We start from the raw sequence: 19,996 nt of genomic DNA, 5'->3' as shown, positions 1-19,996 counted from the left end.
CTACTAATTCTCAAAAACGATTTTTTTTAAATTGTATTTAATTATAGTAGCATTCTTGTTACCTTGAAATATCCCCCCAGTACCATTCTGCATCCTGAAGAGAAACAGAACTGTCCTTTATTCCATTTGAAATGCCTGAAGTCATTGGCTTAGGTGGCTTTGGTGGAAGAGCTAGAAGAGAAATAAACATTATTTTGTAGACGTAAATTATTATTTGTTTTCTAATTTCCTCAGTCAGGAACAGCTTATTAACCAATGAATGTTAAGATTCAAATAATCATAAATCAAATTAAGTATTATTTTATGTTAAATGTTGAACATTAGCCAAAGAAGGAATCCTTTTAGAATTCTACCAATAATTGCCTGAAAAGTGAAACTGTCCAGCTATTTGGGTTTTTTCCCTTCTTAAAAAAGTATTAACTTTTAATTCTGAACAGACATCCAAAAAAACTTCACTATCTCTCAAAAGACAAGGCGAAGTCCCTTCATAAACAATTCAGTCCAAAAGTCATTAAGCAGGACTGGTCATGATTGCCAAGAGTTCGTATCAGAGTCCAAAGCAGGTGAGAGAGAATTATGTCCATACAGGGGGGCAGCAGCACAGCCCAAGATCTCAGAGCTCAAGCAGGGTGAAGAGATGCGCGGGGTGCTGAAGCTCAGTGAAGTAATAAGGGCACTGGCATGGGGCCCGGATGGCACAGAATGTTGGAAACCTAGCCAATGAGGACACATTGAGGTGGGTATCCCAATGCAATGGGACAATGCCAGATAAGAGTGAAAAGTTTCCACTTGAGTAGGGGATGGGAGGTGGCAGGGGAAATGCAGCAATAGCTATAAGAGATTGGGTACATACAGAGAGATGGATCAAATAAGTAAACCTATTAAAGATAATAGAAGCCAGGTTTCTTATAGTCTAAAAAGGAAGTTACAAATACAGAAAGGTAAAAAAATAGAATGAACGCTCTGGTTTGGACTGGAATGGCAGCTATTGATGTGAACTCAATATATAGACAGACAGAAAAATGTCTGTACATATAGGGAATACGACTCTTCCCTAGCTCTGTCCTGAGAGGTCCTGGGATCAGCAATAGCCCAATATGCACACCTAGCACCCAGATCTTGGTTTCTCATGCTATTCTCTACTGAAAGGAACCAGGGCCCTTTGGAAAAATACCTGATTCCAGGGCGGGAGTGGAGCCAAATGAACCTGGAACATCATCCTGTGCCAAAAAATAAGCAAGCACTCAAAGAATGAGGGGCCATGACAAAAGAACAAAGAAACCAGCTCAAAGGGGTTCCCAATACCAAATCTGGAACAACTGGAACATCAATACAAACAATAACAGTAAGGGAATATAAGCCATTAAACAAAACAGGAATCTATGTGTCCATGAAGATATAAATAAATACATGAAAAAACTGAGAGATTAATGAGTAAGAGGATTTATATAATCCCAAAGGGCCTTCCCACAAAATGCTTATTAATCACAAAAGTAAAAAGACTAATATAATAGTAAAGAAGCCTAGCAAACAAAAGTAATCAATGTTAATATCACCAGTAATAGTGAGATATAGGCCCCTAATAGGATGCACTGAAGAGGCTACAAAATCACTTTTGTGATATTCCTGCCAAATATGCATAAACTGAATTTAATCATGAGGAAACATCAGACAAACCACAATTGAGAGACATTCTACAAAATAACTGGACTGTAATATTCATAAATGTCAAGGTCACAGAAGTCAAGAGAGACTGACTTTCTGGAACTATACCAGTTTGAAGAAAACTAGAGAATAATGACTGTCAAACACAATGTATGACTCTGGACTGGATCATATTGTTATAAAGGACATTATTGGGACAATGGACAGAACTTGACTGGGATCTGAGGATGAGATGGCAATTACACATTAATGTTAATTTTCTGATTTTGATGGTTATATTGTGGTTATGTAGGAGAATGTTCTTGTTTGTGGGAAATACATACAAACAGGGTCATCATGGGTTACCATGTTGGCAACTTACTCTCAATGGCTCAAGAAAATCAAGTTATTTGTACTGTACTTGCAACTTTTCTACAAGTTTGAGATTTCCAAAATTTTTTCAAAATTAACAAAAAAGGAGAACATTGATGGGAAAGGGTAACAATGTGAATATTGTCTTCAAAACAGAGACTCTTTACTGTCAAATGATTTTCAACAAAGGTGTCGAGACAATTCAATGGTGAAAGAACAGTTCTTTTGAAAAACGGTGCTGGAACAACTGGATATCCACATGCAAAAGAATGCAGTTGGCAACATCTCTATCTCACTCTGATTGCAAAAATTAACTCAAAATGGATCAAAGACCTAAATGTAAGAGCTAAAACTATAAAACTTTTAGAAGAAAACAGGCTTAAATCTCCATGACCTTGGATTAGGCAATGGTTTCTTAGATATGACACCAAAAGCACAAAAATTAAAAAAAAAAAAAAAAAGATAAACTGGACTTCATCAAAATTAAAAATTTTGTGCTCAAAAGATACCATCAAGAAAGTGAAGACAACCCACAGAATGAGAGAAAAGCTTTGTAAATCATATATCTGATAAAAAAAATTTGTATCCAGAATACATAAAGAACTCTTGCAACTAAGTTATAAAAAGACAAACATCCCAATTAAAAATGGGCAAAGGATCCAAATATTTTTCCAACAAAGATATACAAATGGCCAAAAAGCACATAAAAAGATACTCAATATCATCAGCTATCAGGGAATGAAAATCAAAACCACAATGGGATACCACTTCACACCCACTAGGATGACTTTAACCAAAAAGATAGATAACAACAAGTGTTGGTAAGGATATAGAGCAATTGGAACTCTCATACACTACTGATGCAAAAGTAAAATGATGCAACTGCTTGGAAAACAGTCTGGCAGTTCCTCAAAAGGCTAAACATAGAGTCACCATATGACCCAGGAATTTCAATCTTAGCTATATATTCAAGAGAAATGAAACACACATCCACAAAAACATTTGTATATGAATGTTCACAGAAGCAGTATTTACAATAGCTAAAAATTGGAAACAACCCAAATGTCCACCAACAGATAAATGAATACGTAAAATATGGCATATATCCATAACACCGAATATTATTTGGCAATAAAAAGGAATGAGATATGCTATATAACATGGATGAGCCAGGAAAACATTAGGCTAAGTGAAGGAAGTGAAAGAAGCCAGTCACGACAAACCATGTATTATGTTTCCATTGATCAGAACAGGCAAATCTATAGAGACAGAAAGTAGATTAATGGCTGCCTAGGGCGGGGTGGGGGGGGTTGTTAATGGGGAAAAGGGAATGACAGCTAAAGTGTGCAGGGTTTCTTTTTGAGGTAATGAAAATGTTCCAGAATTGTTTGTGGTGATGGTTACATAACTCAATGAACATACTAAAAAATATTTAATTATACGCTCTAAGTGGGTGAATTGTATGGAATGTGAATAATATTTCAATAAAGCTGTTACTTTAAAAAAACCAAATATTGGACTTCTGAAATTATAAGATGGAGGAGAGCTTGCTATAATCCATACTTTTTTTCTAAGTGACTACTTACTTAAACCTGCCTTGTTTGAAAAGAATTTGATGTGGCATATAAAAGTAGCTATAGGAGGAACTATAATTTTGCAAAATTTATAATTCTTCCACTTATCCACTTATAAGGATTAACAGTTTAAATCTGTGCTATAGCTATGAAAGGTACAGAGACAAGGCATTCCTAGCACTCAAAACAGCAAATCTAGAGAGAACGACACATAGAAACACCTAACCATAACACTCAGCAGAATGAGGTAAATACTATAATAAAGGCAAAAGCAAAGTATAACGAAACCCAGCAAAAGGAGCAATTGATCCCCTCCTGGGGAAACTTTAAGTTCAACCACTAAGCTTCTCAAACCTAGTCTTTACTGAACTGAGCGCCACAACCAGCAGGGCCTAACAAGAACCAATCTGGCTCCTTGAATCAGCAGGTGGATTACACTCTCATCACCAAAAGGAGTCACAGAGACTTGCTGTTGTCTATATCCCTTCTCTGGAGGAGGAGCCAGCTCTGAATGGAGTTGACCAGGCTGCATGCGGAAGCTGCTATTTACGGATAATGATAGTTCAGAGATAGCTCTACCACCAACAAACATATAATGACCATTTCACGTCTATTACAGAGGACTGCCCATAGTCTCATTGTATTTGCTTTTATCATCTGCAGAAATATAAGAAGAATGAAATGATTACAAAGTAGTTCCTACATAAAGTTGCTAAAAGAACATAATCATAATGAACTGAAAGATCTGAAATGAATGCAATACTGGCCTATTCTACATTCTTATCTATCATCACTCCATACATATAATAAACAAATATTTATTGAAGACCTCCTATGTTCTAAAAGCTGGGAATATAGCAATGAACTAGATAAACACAATCTCTATACTTACAGACTTTATAATTCAAAGGATAAATTTCAAGGTAATTCATTACTCTTAAAATCATGAGTATGTTCAAATTTAGCTCAACTAAACCAACCTGAGTTTTCAAACTAAATGTTTTGCTTTCTCCAGTAGTTGATCTCCATCCCTGTGTAAATTATAGAATCTACTGAACAAAAACTAAATAAAAACCTACCTTAAATAACCTTCCAATTATACGTAAATAAGCAGATGTGTATCTATACGTTGCTTCCAGATCATATTATAAATAAAGGTAAAAAACTTATAAATCACATACATTTTAAGTAGGTCAAGTGGACCATATTGAGGGAAAAGCTAATTAGGGTACATTATCTTTCAACTCCTTGACAAAGTAGTTCTTGCATCGGGTGAGCACTGCAGTGCTCAGTGATAAGTTAAACACACTTGAGCAAATACCTTCCTAAGTATCCATAAAATACCTAACACTTTTACTTCTGCTTAGTAGGCAATGAAAAGTATTTCTCTTTCCATTTTGAGAAACTATATTTCAAGTTTTTAAATATTGGCAATACAAAAAGATATTTTAAATTCTGTTTTAATTCATATGTAGATACATGAACAAACATACACACATGTATGTATGTGTGTGTATGTATGTGTGTGTATACAGATGTGTATATATGCATAAAGACATCTGGAAGAATACAGAAACTATTTTTTCCCAAGTAATTTTATTAGGATTATAATGGTTTATAACATTGTGTAATTTCGCGTGTAATATTATCGTTTATCAATTCCTGGATACACTTCATTGTGCTCACCCCCAGTAGTCTAATTTTTATCCATCATCATACATATGTGCCCCTGTCACCAACTATTGATAGCGCATATAACACGGATGGGGGAAGTAACATAGGGGAGGACTTTCTTTATCTATGTACGTGTGTTTTAAAAACAACGAAAACCAAAATGATGGGTTATGAGTAATTTTTAAATTTAATTTATTGTGTTTTCTGACTTAAAAAAATTTTTTTTGCAAAAATTCACTTTGATATTTTTTAATCAAAGTATTCAGGGGCTGCAGCACTGAAAAAAATTATTTCTTTGGGGCCAGCCCCAGTGGCCTAGTGGTTGAGTTCAGGGTACTCTGCTTCAGCAGTCCAGCTTCGGTTCCTGGGCGTGGACCTACACCATTTGTCTGTCAGTGGCCATGCTGTTGGGGCGGCTCACATACAAAAAGAGGAAGATTGGTAACAGATGTTAGCTCAGGGCAAATCTTCCTCAGCAAAAAGAGGAAGATTAGCAACAGACATGAGCTCAGGGTGAATCTTCCTCAGCAAGAAAAAAATAATAGTTTATTTGGTCATAATCTACAAACAATAAGTTAAAGTATTATATCAAAGTTAAATGTACTGAGGTTACTTACTGTAGTGCACTGTGATATGCAAAGGAATATTCCTGTTCTTACGAAATACATAGTGAGGTATTTAGGGGTTAAGGGCGAGGATGAATACAACTTATTCTCAAATAGTTCAGAAAAAAGCAATATTATTTTATATAAAGAGAAAATATGAATGATAAAGCAAATATAGAGTAAAATGTTAACAACAGGTGAACCTGAGTAAAGGATGTATAGGTGTTCTTCATACTCTTATTTTCGCAACTTCTCTGTAAGTTTGAAATTATTTCCAAATAAAATTTTTAAAGTATTTTTTTAATTAAGAATCAGAGTTAGGTACTTACTAAAACCAGGGAGGAATGGCAGATCTCAGTCCTCATATTCTACGCTGGGATTTGACTTTATGAAGGATGGCTTTAAATCAAAAATGGAAGAAAAAAAAGCTAAAACAATATTTGAATGTATGTCCCAGTATGTGCTGGGTGTAGAAGAGGCATTCAAGCCTCTTGATTGCAAGTACCACAAAACCAGGAGCAGCGACCTTTCCCTCATTTCGGGGTCAAGTTTTAACCAACATTCTGTCTGAAACCCTAATCAAAGACATCCTTAATTCTGTAGCCCAAACATGCAGCACAGTGCCTGGTACACATTTAGTAAATGAGTTCATTCAACAAATACTGATTGAGCACCTACTTATTCTAGGGCTTTGTTTCTCTCATTCGTAAAATGCGGCTAAAGCTTTAGTGCCTACGTCCTATGAGAATTCAGTGAGTTAACATGTGTAAACTTAAACCAGCATACGACGCGCAGCAATCAATAAACACTAGCTGTTAGCTAGAAGTGCTGGCTGCTAGAGACAGCAAAAAGACAGCCAGTCCAAAGAGCAATTCAAAGGAGTAAAACACACAGTTACTATACTGTAGTTAAACACAGTAAAAGAGAAAGTATTCCTAAAGTATATTCAAAAGGGTGAATATTATGGTATATGACTTATATCTCAATTTTTTAAAAAGACAGAAAGAATAGGGTACCATGGAGGCCAAAATAAGGGAACTGAATCTAGAGGGAATGGAGGAAGACAAGATTTCTAGTGTCCCAGATTAAAGGAACAGCATGTATTAAAAAAAAAAAAAAAAAGTCTGGGGCTGGCCCCGTGGCCGAGTGGTTAAGTTCGCGCACTCCGCAGCAGGCGGCCCAGTGTTTCGTTAGTTCGAATCCTGGGCGCGGACATGGCACTGCTCATCAGACCACGCTGAGGCAGCGTCCCACATGCCACAACTAGAAGAACCCACAACGAAGAATACACAACTATGTACCGGGGGGCTTTGGGGAGAAAAAGGAAAAAATAAAAAAATCTTTAAAAAAAAAAAAAAAAGTCCTAGAGAATTAAAATAACTGCCTGGCACAGAGGGAGTATGAGATGGGGAACAGTGGAAGTTCATTTCAGCCACCTGTCATCTCCTGTGTTCTCATCCCAATACTGCTCTGAGCTGCCTCCCCACTAAACCATCTTCTCACTGCTCATCATTCCATTTTGTCCTCTGAAGCTTCCTCCCTGATCATTTTCCTCACCTTCTAATTAAACAAACTATTTTGTAACTTCATTATCTTCGCAGAAAGTGTTTTTTCCCACTTCCTAGCCTTCTCTGAAATCCAGCTCTCCCTGAAGGACACTACTAACCTTGCAGCCCTCTCTCTCGGAAGGCTGCTCATTTTCCCACACCTCATGTACTCTGGGCCTCTTTTCTTCCTTAGCTCTCAGTTCTCCTGGAAGGCTCTCTCTTCCTTCATTCACACCTTAAAACTGGTATTTCCTTGGCCCTCTTTTTACTCTGTACTCTCATCTACTCCCAGAGCTTCAAATACTATCTATACTCTGATACCAAAACATTTATTACTACAAAGTCTTTTCTAAATTTCTGATTGTCCAAGAGAAGACACCTAAAATGTGTCAGGCACTGTAGCAGTCACAGCAAATTAGACCAATGGTTCTCACACTTTAACGTGCTTACATATCACCCAAGGATCTTGTAAAATGTAGAGTATGGTTAGCTCGGGATGAGTTGGAACCTGGATTTTGCATTTCTAACAAGCTCCCAGGTGCTGCCAAGGCTGCCAGTCCAAAATTTGAGCAGCAAGGAGCTTACAGATTCTCTCCAAAAAAGAGTCTATGGGGTAAAAAAAAAAAATTAGGCGAGTAGAGTAGCTAAAATACAGTAGATTAAATACATACAACGCTTCACTCCCTCTATAAATCACTCCAAATTGTCAATAAAATATATTTTTAAAAGTATAATCACACAATAACAAAGAGATCAGGGGAGGAAACAATAGCAGACGATAACACGACTTTAATACAGGAAAAGCAACCAGATGAATGTGACTTGGTATAGTGTAAAAACTGAAACCTAACCCTGAAGAGAGAAAGTCCAGCAGAAAAGCAATCTGATTCACACCACTGTACTCTGGAAAAACCAGGAACTGGAGACATAAGGCATCTCTGAAGGGAGGACTGAGGGATAGGGCTGAAAACAGGAGCTGAAACAGCTGAAAGTCTATAGAAAGAGCAGTTGGAGCCCCAGTTCTCCTCCCCAACCCACAAACAACCAGACAACTCCTGCTGCCCTACTCTAGACAAAGGTTGCCTGTCAACTCATCAGCCCAGAGAAACAACGAGAGAGACTGGACTTAGGGAACACCAAGCACAGCTGGGACTAGCGGCAAGCCCCTTACTGAAAACAACAGAATTAAGGAAACGTCTACTAAACAGGTAGATGCCCCAACCCCGTTCCCCACTTCTGTTCTCTGAACACTGAGCCACCAAGCTTGTATCTCCAGGCAGGAGTTAGGGAGATTTTTCTCTGGAGAAACTGACAAGACCCCCCAAAAGATCTAAAAATATGGATATTTGGGGGTTACCAAGGCAAAAGATATTCATAATCTGTCACCTTTCAGAAAGCCTTCAGTTTAATACATCCTGTCCATTTACATGGAGCTTCAAATCAGCTTTTTAGTATCTCCTTCTTAAATAAGAACAAACCCTTTAAAAAGGAAGGAAATTCTGACACATGCTACAACATGGATGAATGTTGAAGACATGTCCTCATGAAGACATGAAGACCTTGAAGAAAAAGCCAGTCACAAAAGGACAAATATTGTATAGTTTCTCTTATATGAGGTTCCTAGAGTAGACAAATTCATAGAGACAGAAAGTAGAATGGTGGCTGCCAGGTGCTGGGAGGAAAGGAAGTGGGGAGTTAGTGTTTAATGGGTACAGAATTTCAGGTAGGTAAGATGAAAAAATTCTGAAGATGAATGAATGGTTGCACAACAACGTGAATGTACTTAATGCCACAGAACTGTATACTTAAACATGGTTAAAACGATAAATTTTGCTAGGTAAATTTACCATAATCAAAAAAAAAAAAAAAGAACAAACCACAAGACATTTGAGGAAAGCCATCAACATTAAAGAACACCAAAACAAATGGAAAAAAAAGAACTTAGGAGTAAACAAAGAATTCAAGGAGAAGAAAACTTCACACACAAAAAAGTATAATATCCTCGGAAATATTGCATCTATGAAACAGAAACAAGAAGAATAATAAAGTAACACTGAAAAACAAAAGCTCTTTTATATTAAAATTATGATAGAGGGTTTTTAAAAAACCTTAATTTACAAGCTGGCAGGCAGACTTGAGGAAATCTCCCATGAAGTGGAACAAAAAGAGAAAGTAATGAAAAATAGAAGAAAAGAGAGAATTAGAGGATAAACCCAGAAGATCCAACATTGAACTAATAGAAGTTCCAGAAAGCAGAAAGAGAGAAACTATTAAAATAAGAAAAAATTTTCAAAAATGAAGTACATACATTTCCAGGATGAAAGTACTCACAGAGTATGCCACACAATGAACGAAAAAGACCCACATCAAGGCACATCTCTGTGCAATTTCACATCAGCAATAAAGAAAAGGTCCTAAAATCTAGCATAAGGGAAAAAAGGTCACAAAGGACTAAGGCCTAGAATGTCTTTGGATTCCTCAACAGCAACACTGGAAACTAACACCACTAGAGAAAAATCTTCAAATTCTGAGGGAAAATTATTTTCAACTTAGAATTATGTGTCACGTCAAATTATCAATTACATATGAGGATAGAACTGACATTTTCAGACATACAAAGTCTCAAACAGCTTATATCTTGGCATCATTCTTAGGAAGCTCCTGAACATGTGCTCTACTAAAATGAAGAAATATGCCTAGAAAAGAAGATGGTGCAGGATTCAGGAAAATGGATGCCAACACAGGAGAGAGCAAAGGCAATCCCCTGGGATAATGGTGAACAGGAGTACCAGGATATCAACTGAAAACAATAGTTGGGATTCTAGCAAGAGAATGAAGGGCGACTTAAGGGGTATGTTGAAGTAAAAAAAGATAGAAATGATAGATTATCTGATGTTTAACCATACTGAGATGAGTTTTATAGTTCTGTCAAAAAGTATGGGGTTGGCGGGGCTGGCCCCGTGGCCGAGTGGTTAAGTTCGAGCGCTCCGCTGCAGGCAGCCCAGTGTTTCGTTAGTTCGAATCCTGGGCGCGGACGTGGCACTGCTCATCAAACCACGCTGAGGCAGCGTCCCACATGCCACAACTGGAAGGACCCACAACCAAGAATATACAACTATGTACCGGGGGACTTTGGGGAGAAAAAGGAAAAAAATAAAATCTTTAAAGAAAAAAAAAAGTATGGGGTTGGGGGCTGGCCTCGTGGTCAAGTGGTTAAGTTTGTGCACTCCACTTCAGTGGCCCGGGTTTAGCTGGTTCAGATCCTGGGCACAGACCTAGCACTGCTCATCAGGCCATGCTGAGGCGCCATCCCACATAGCAAAGCCAACTGGAATATACATCTACGTACTGGGGGGCTTTGGGGAGAGGAAAAAGAAAAAAAAAGTATGGGAATAATACTGTGACAAGTACCTTAAAAAATCCGGTAAATGTTTAAAAACTAAGGCAATTACTAATTCCAAGAAAAAAGCAAATGTAATAATTATATACTAATGACTTGTCTGTGAACAGTTTTACATAATCATAATATTGTAAACACTAAAAGATAATTTAAGAAACAATTACAATTGTGATATAAATATACTGAGAAAACGGGTAAAGGGAAAGAGTGTGTATGGTATAAGAAAACTAAATCCCCAACTTCCTTAGAAGGAATAAATAATGTCAAAAATGAGAAAATGTAAAAGAGTAGTATAAGCATATTATGAAAAATAGGGAGGTAAAAAGCAGAAGAAAAGCTGAGTTAAGCGTTGCCTCTGTAGATTAGAACCGGAGATGGAGAGAGGAGGGCAGGGAGCTGCTGTTTTTCTTTCACTATAAACCTTTAAGCACCTTTTGACTTTTTAAACTATGAACATGTATTGCTTTGATAAAAATAAAAATTAAATTAAAAGAAACCCAGGTTTATTCTAGTTCTGCTGCTTAAACGAGATTTGGTAAATTATCTCACCTCTCTAAGCCTTAGGTTCAATGATACGTTAAAGCCAACACATAAAGGCTAGTGAGAGTTGACTGTTAAATTTTCAGGAATTTTGCAAGCCATTGTTATACAGTCATTATCAAAAACTAAATCATACAAATGCACAATTAAATAAAATATACTAAAAATAAAGGTAATAAGCACAAAATTCATCACTTCCTGAATATTTTACTACACCATATTGAACTATGTCTTTATAGTTATTTACATCTAGTGTATTTATGTAGTAGAAATACTTTGTGCTACTGCACATCTCTTTCAAACTCTGCATTCGGTATACGACATTGGTAGCTTGAAATCAGCCACAATGGGAGTAATTACACTTCAGAAATCAGCAAACACTACGAATCAGAGCTTGATTTACTGTTGTATTGATTATCTACCAGAGATCATCAAACTATGGCCCTCTGCCTGGTTTTGTACAGTGTAGAAGAATGGCTTCTATATTTTTAAATGGTTGGAAATACACACACACACACACACACACACACACACAAAGAATATGCAACAGAGACCATATGTGGCCTACAAAGCCTAAAGTATTTACTATCTGGCTCTTTACAGAAAAAGTATGTCCATCTCTGATCTAGACTTAAGAAAGTGATAGAGAAAATGTTACTGGAGTAGAATAATCTTAATTCCATGGCTGCAGCTTCAGTGTAACAAGAAATTATATGATACTCAAAAAACAAATATATCTTCCTCACCAAACCGATTACTCCTATCTACTCTATCCTAATAAAGAACATCACTATGCATTTGTCAAAACTCATAGAATTGTACACCAAAAAGAGTCGATTTTACTACATGTAATTTTTTAATTTTCTTTAAATTACATGTGTAACTTTTTAAATGAAAATGACTTGCTTCAACTCCCTAGAGATTCTGATTCAGTTGATCCAGAATGAAACCTGGGCATCTGTATTTTTTAAACACAAATGGTAATTCTGATTTAAACGGGGATGAGAACCCAGTTTCGAATCCCACAAACATGCGCTGACTTCTATGCTTACTCCAACACTCTCCCTGTTCTTTCACCTCTGAGACCTCCAGTTCCTCAAACTCATTACTTCCTATAAGACGCCGGTCTTCACTCCCTCTCTACCTCAACTAATACCCTCATTTCTTTTGTCCCTCTTATCCTCCTCCCAACTGCGCCTGCCTGGCAAGACTCCAGCCACAGTTCAATCCATTTTCATGCTTTTTCTGCCCTGTCCTTAGGCTGCTGCGGGGCGGGGGGGGAAGCTACACCATCTTCAGTTTGGTTTCACTAGTAATGGTCTCCAATCACAAGCAGACCCTCAACGCAATCCAAAAATCTTTCCCCTCTCTCCCACTCTTCACTCGGCTATTTCAAACCTTCTCACCCTTCCTCAAACATCATATTCCACCTCTCCTCACTCATTTTTGGTAGCTCCTGTTTCACCTCCTACATAACAGAGAAAATACAGACTGTGAGTAGAGAGCTACTTCAGTTTGCTGCCATTCACCGACAAATTTATGTGCCTCTACATCCATTTTTTCTTTCTTCTCTAAATTACTCACTCTACCAAATGCTCTGGATCTCATCTCCTTTCACCACCAGAGGGACCACAGTCCTCCAATACCCTATTCCTACCCTCTAGCCTCTCCTGCTTTACTGGCTCCTTTCCTACAAGCTCATAAATATGCCCAAATTACTCAACCTACAGGTCCCCTGACAGAAGTGGCTCCTTTGGGTTATAAACTCTTTTGAAGAGCTGATGAAAGCTTTAAGGCTTCTCTCCAGACAAATGTACATATACACAAAGTTTGCATATAATACTGGGAGAGGGAGGTCCATAAATCCTAGGTTAACACTATAACTTCTACTATCTTTTCTCCTTCATACCCAAGCTTTTTCAAAGAGCCGTACACTGCCTCTCTCCTCTTAAATTCCCTCCTGCATCCAGTGCAATCCTGCCTCACAACTCCACTGAAACCACTCTTGCCAAGGTCAGGGATGCTGTTGCTAAATTCAGGAGACACTTACCAGTCCTTTATCAGTAGCATTTGATACTGCTAACAATTCTCTCCTTTTTGAAACACCCTCTTTACTCAGCATCTGAGACCCTACAAAAAGTACAAAATACTTTTTCCATCTCTCTGGCCATTCTTTCTGTCATAGGCTCCTTTTCCCAGGCCAGATGGGGGTTATCATCAAGGATCTATCTTTGGTTGCCTCCTCACCCCACCACTCCACACCAACGACATCACAAACTGGCAGCCATAAGGCTGATTTTAGCGGTCAGAACTGTACTGTTTTGACCTTGCAGCGAGTATTTTCCCCCCAACTCCATGAACCATGAACAGAAGAACAGACAAACAAAATGTGGTATATAAATATAACAGAATATTATTCAGCCTTAAAAAGGAATTAAATTTTCGGACAGGCTACAACATGAATGAATATTGAAAACATTATGCTAAGTGAAACAAGCCAGACAAATATTGTATGATTCAACTTATATGAGGTACCTAGAATAGGCAAATTCATAGAGACAGGAAGTAGAACAGAGGTTACCAGGAGCTGTAGGGTGAGAAGAATGGGGAATTATTGTTTATAGGTACTGAGTTTCTGTTAGGAATGATGAAAAGTTCTGGAAATGGATAGTGGTAATGGTTGCACAACATTCTGAAGGTACTCAATGCCACCAAATTGCACACTTAAAAGTGGTTAAAATAGGGGCCAGCCCGGTGGCGCAGCAGTTAAGTGCACAGGTTCTGCTTCAGCGGCCTGGGGTTCGCCGGTTTGGATCCCAGGTACGGACATGGCACTGCTTGGCAAGCTGTGGTAGGCGTCCCACATATAAAGTAGAGGAAGATGGGCACAGATGTTAGTTCAGGGCCAGTCTTCCTCAGCAACAAAGAGAAGGACTGGCGGCAAATGTCAGCTTAGGGCTAATCTTCCTCAAAAAAAAAAAAAAAGGTTAAAATAATATATTTTATATTGTATATATTAAAACAATAACTCCACAACCCGAATCTTTTCTTTTTGTCTTCCTACGCAGTATCAAATAAATGGTTAGGGTAATTTTTACTAAAATAGTCATGACATAGATAACACACTGTTCTCTTGATATAGTGCAGCAGTTTTTAAAGTGTGGTCCACTTTCAAAGTGGGGTCCTTGGGAGCCCCTGAGACTTTTTCAGGGGCTCCAGAAGGTCAAAATCATTTTCATATTAATATTTGCCATTTTCACTGTTACGGCTCACTTACTGTGTGAAAGCATCTTGGATAAAGGATAAATCAGAGCAGTGGCATCCAACTGTACTATTTCACTATTTCATCAGAATAGTCACTCTATTCTTCACTATCACACACTTGGAGTTTTAAAAAGAAGTGAGTGATACTTAAAAATGTCCAATATGAAGCAGTAAAAAATTAATTTTATTAAATCTCTAGCTTTATTTTATTATTAGAACATAGAAATTCTTAAATTTTACAAATCTTGACCCTTGAGCACACATCTTAAAATTTTAATATTCTGTGTGACAAAATGAAAAATGCACATAAGCAGTTCTGCACAATGCAACATAATGGTTATCTTGAAGAAGAACACTTCTGTGATTCACTTGTAAGCTACTTTCTTCATGGAACTCTACTTTTACTTAGAAGAATGACTAACAACCTACAACTATTCAGACTTGGGGATACGGCAGACATTTTCCTTAAAAATGAACAAAGTAAGCCTGTCACCTTGCAGAAAACTATGGACAATATTTGTTGCCACTGATCAAATCAAGCTTTCAAAAGAATATTATAATTTTGCAAAACTTGAAAGCTTCCCAATAACTTAATATTTTTTTTGCTGAGATTAACTGTGGTATTAACATGATTGCTTAACATTGCAGAAGGAAATATGAAAACATTTGGAAGACCCACATAATTCAGTCAACCAATATTTTCAAAAAGATTGCTATAAATTGAATGTTTATATCCCTCCAAAATTCATATGTTAAATACTAACGCCCAGTGTGATGGTAATTGGAGGTGGGGTCTTTGAGAGGTGATTAGGCCATGAGGGTGGAGGCTACATAAATTCGATTAGTGCCCTTCTGAAAGAGACCCCAGAGAGCTCCCTCGCCCCTTCTACCATGTGAGGACACAGCAAGAACACAGCCATCTATGAACCTGGAAGTGAAGCCTTACCAGACACCAAATCTTGACCATGGACTTCTCAGCTTCCAGAACTGTGAACAGTAAATTTCTGCTGTTGAAAAGCCACACGGTCTACAGTATTTTTGTTTATAGTAGCCCAAGTGGACTACAACAAGGACCAGTACATGATGTTACAAAATCACGCATGGGTAAGAAACTCATTCAAGTGCAAGACAGACCAATGGATTTTCACATAGAGTATGAAAGCTTCTTTGATATGGTTTCTAATTCTACATTTCAACTAACTTTTAAAATACTACCACTTGTCAAGTTTTGGTGTAGTATCAAGAAGAACTTAAATATTAATATTAATCAATATTAAAATACCCCTCCCTTTTGCGACTACATATTATAAGGCTAGATTTTTCTTTGCAGACTTCAAAACAACTTATCACGACAGATTGACAGAAGCAGATATGAGAATCCATACGTCTTTTATTAAACCAGACAGTAAAGAGATTTGAAAAAAATGTAAACCAATGCCATTCTTCTAAGTTTTGGAAATCAAATTATTTTTCATTAAAAACATGTCATTTGTGTCATATGTAATAGGTTTTTTACTGTTATTTTAAGAATAAAATAAACATGTTTAAATTTTCTCAGTTTTAATTTCTAGTAATAGTCAATAACAATAGATATAACTCACATAAACAAAAACTCTTTAAGGTCTTCAATAATATTTAAGAGTGTAAAGCATCCCAAAACCAACAAGTTTGAGAACTGCTGATCTAGTCAGACCTTTGTTTCAAAAAGAGATTTTTTTTCATTACCACCCTTTGGTCAAGTTCAAAAAGGGTTTATGTACAACTGAATTGCACCCTGAAACCAAAAAAAAGGCTAGGATAAAGAATAGGCTCAGGTTCTGATCCTACAACTTATTCAGAAGGATGTATTTGTTAAGGAACAAAACAGGCTCAGTGAAAGGGATCAGAATACGCCACCTTGAAATATGCCACTTTGGCATAAGGATTATTTTGAGCTGAAGGCAAATAAAAGACAGCAAAAGGAACTCTCTGTCTTCCCCCTTTCTGTCTAAGAGCAGGGCCTATATATCCATTTGTAAAGGAGTCTCCCTCTCCCATACCAGGAAGAGGAAAATGACTTAGTCACTGGAGATGAGACAGCACTAACTTGAGTCTGCATAAACAAATCTTACTAAAATAACCCTTGTTGTCCATTAGTTTCTCCCATATATTTACCTTCCCACAATCTACTGCTCCTAGAAGACCAGTTTTCCTTTGTCTAGTCACCTCTCCACAATTTATTACCCTTTGTTAAAATGGTATACAAGCTCTCACTGGTTTTTTGAAAATATAAACAAAATAGACAACCTTTAGCTAGACTCACCAAGAAAAAGAGAGGACTCAAATAAATAAAATCAGAAATGAAAAGAGGAGACATTATACCTGATAGCACAGCAATATGAAGGATCCTAGGAGATTACTGTGAACAACTATATGCCAAAAAATTGGAGAACCTAGAAGAAATGGATAAATTCCTAGAAACACACAACCTATCAAAACTAAATCACGAAGAAATAGAAAATCTGAACAGACCAATTACTAGTAAGGGGACTGAATCAGTAATCAAAAACCTCATGACAAAGTCAGTCCAGGACCAGATGGCTTTAACGGTAAATTCTACCAAACATTAGAAGAAGAAAACGTGGAGTGTGTGTGTGTCTGTGTGTGTGTGTGTGTGTGTCTGTGTGTACACAGAATATTATTCAGCCATAAAAAAGGAAATCCTGCCATTTGAGACAACATGAATGGACCTTGAGGGCATTATACTACAGTCATGAGCAGCATAGCGATCTTTCAGCCAACAACGGACCACATATATGATGGTGGTCTCATAAGGTTAGTATCATATTGCCTAGGTGTGTAGTAGGCCATGTCATTTAGGTTTGTGTAAGTACACCCTATGATGTTCAAACAACAATGAAATTGCCTAACGATGCATTTCTTAGAACATATCCTTGTCACTAAGCAACTGCATTACTGTAATTGAAATAAGTCAGACAGAGAAAGACAAAGACAAATACTGTAGGATCTCATTTATATGTGGAATCTTAAAAAAAAAAAAAAACTGAGGCCAGCCCCAGTAGCCTAGTGGTTAAGTTCAGCACGCTCCACCTTAGTGGCCCAAGTTCAGTTCCCAGGTGTGGATCTACACCACTCATCTATTGGTGGCAATGCCGTAGCGGCAGCACATACAAAATAGAGGAAGACTGGCAACAGGTATTACTTAAGGGTGAATCTTTCTCAGCAAAAAAAAAAAAAAAAAAAAAAAGGGACTCACAGATACAGAGAACAGATTGGTAGTGCGAGGTAGGCAAAATGAATAAAGGTGGTTAAAAGGTACAAACTTCCAGTTATAAAATAAATAAGTGCTAGGGATGTATTATACAGCATGGAAACTATAGTTAATAATATTGCATTATATATTTGAAAGTTGCTAAGAGTAAGTCTTAAAAAGTTGTCATCACACACAAAAAATTTAACTATATGTGGTAAGGAATGTTAACTAGACTTAGTGTGGTGAACACTCTGCAACACATACATCTATTAAATCATTACGTTGTACACCTGAAAGTAATATAACGTTATATGTCAATTATATCTCAAGAAAAAAAAGGATATACAAGCTCTCAAGCCTAACTGCTTCTTTGGGTTTTCACTTCTTTTCTGTGAAGCTCCAGTATATATGAGTAATAAAACTTTTCTCCTGTTAATCAGTCTTTTGTCAGTTTAATTTGTAGGTCCCAGTAAATGAACCTATGAGGGTAGAGGAAAAGGGGTTTTTTCCTCCCCTATACTCAGCAAAGGTGACATACTAGCCACCAAAACTATTTATTAGCCATTCACAGGATATTTCAGTTATCACTAAACTAGACCTGAATAACACATGCAGAACCAAAATGGCAAACATAAAAGCAGTCATCTCTATATTAGGAAAAAAGTCGCTAACACTTATAGTTTAGTCAGCTGTTACTGGTAGTTTAGTATAACTAGAGTTTAACATAACTAGTATAAATAGCGAACTAGTAGATCAAAAATTGTCTTTAATTTCATAAAGAAAAATTAAAAATTAAAAAACTACTAATTTGTATTTCCTTCTTGTAGTTAACTCATTTAAGCCACATTTAGTTACTCATTCTGATCAAACAGCTGAAAAGAAAGACAGGAATTTGCAACGCCCTTTTAATATCTCCCTTTCCTTGTCTACTTACATTTGGTTTTTTTTTTTAATTCTTAATAATTACCCTCCAAATAGTAAATCCTATCTTCCACAAATATCCTTGACACAAATTCTCAGTTTATGAAAAATATTTCATTCATATAAACCTTTGCTATATGGTATTGAGGGTACTGTATTCAAATACTACGTACATAAAGAGATTATCCTGTTAAGTATTGTCAAAGGCAAATGATGCTGTCAAAGACACATGACAAACCTTAAACATCTCATCAAATGATACATTTTGACTACTTGAAAAGAAAGTTTTAACCATGCTACTGTGACTGACCACATTAGTAGAAAGGTATTCTGAATTTCTGAAAATATTAAACCAGCTTTTACTAAACACTGCTGAGGAACCAGGGAACAAGAAAAAAACCCAGTACATATATTTGTGAATAACCAGAAATTATATAAGGTTTTAAATGCAAAAATAATAAAACTAAATAATTTTATTAAAAATATTTCCTAAACTCACAAATCTATTTTATTTTAGCAGAATAAAAACAAAAAGAATTAGAACTATCCTTGATGTTATGATATAATCTTAGATATAGAAAAATGCTTGGAAAAAAATGACTGATTGATGAGGCTATCCAGAGGGAAAAAGCAACTATCTTCAGGGGAAAGAAAAAATTTTATTTAAATTACGTTTTCAGCTTGTTGAAAGCCTAAAAATAAAATATGGAAATAGGAGGGGAAAAAAATAACACTTCACCTCTCTAAAAGCGAAAAAATTGACAGCGTTAACCAACTTCTTTTCAAAAGACAATGATTAAACAAAATTTCCCCCCAGCACCAGTGAGCTGCCACATTCAAATGCGGACTTCACCGACTATTTGGCATGCAGCATTGAATCACAGGACAATGTTGCTCATGCATGGACAAATGCATTTTTCCCCACTGAAATGATTTCTCTGTAGCATGCTCATTAATAACACTAACCCTGTCCTATGTCCCAACAACCAACCAGCTTCGTGAGCTAAATCCCAATCCCAAATCAGATGCTGTCGGCAAAAGTAATCTTTGAATAAAAATAGTACAACAGCCAATCACAACACAGACTTTGGATCGTATGTTACTGACGTTGAGACAGAAAACTGTCCAGTTTCCAGTACATAGTTTTAGTTGAGCTTCTTGGCTCAGCAAAATTGAAGCTTGATCTTATCTTTGGAGACATA

At 36.8% G+C, this 19,996-nt stretch overlaps 1 protein-coding gene across 2 annotated transcripts in view; it reads right to left on the bottom strand.

Annotated features, from left to right (window-relative positions):
- Nucleotides 1-19,996, bottom strand: part of PIK3R3 (phosphoinositide-3-kinase regulatory subunit 3) — a 108,577-nt gene that overhangs the window by 52,146 nt on the left and 36,435 nt on the right. For both annotated transcript variants that reach the window (XM_070510009.1, XM_014827866.3), the window contains exon 2: nt 63-171. In XM_070510009.1, the coding sequence (XP_070366110.1) occupies nt 63-171 (109 nt within the window). The remainder of the gene's footprint in view (nt 1-62; nt 172-19,996) is intronic.

This window comes from Equus asinus, chromosome 5 (assembly GCF_041296235.1).
Source record: "Equus asinus isolate D_3611 breed Donkey chromosome 5, EquAss-T2T_v2, whole genome shotgun sequence".
Lineage (NCBI taxonomy): Eukaryota > Metazoa > Chordata > Mammalia > Perissodactyla > Equidae > Equus > Equus asinus.
The sequence above is the reverse complement of the archived record's forward strand: the minus strand, read 5'-3'. Positions and strand labels throughout refer to the sequence as shown.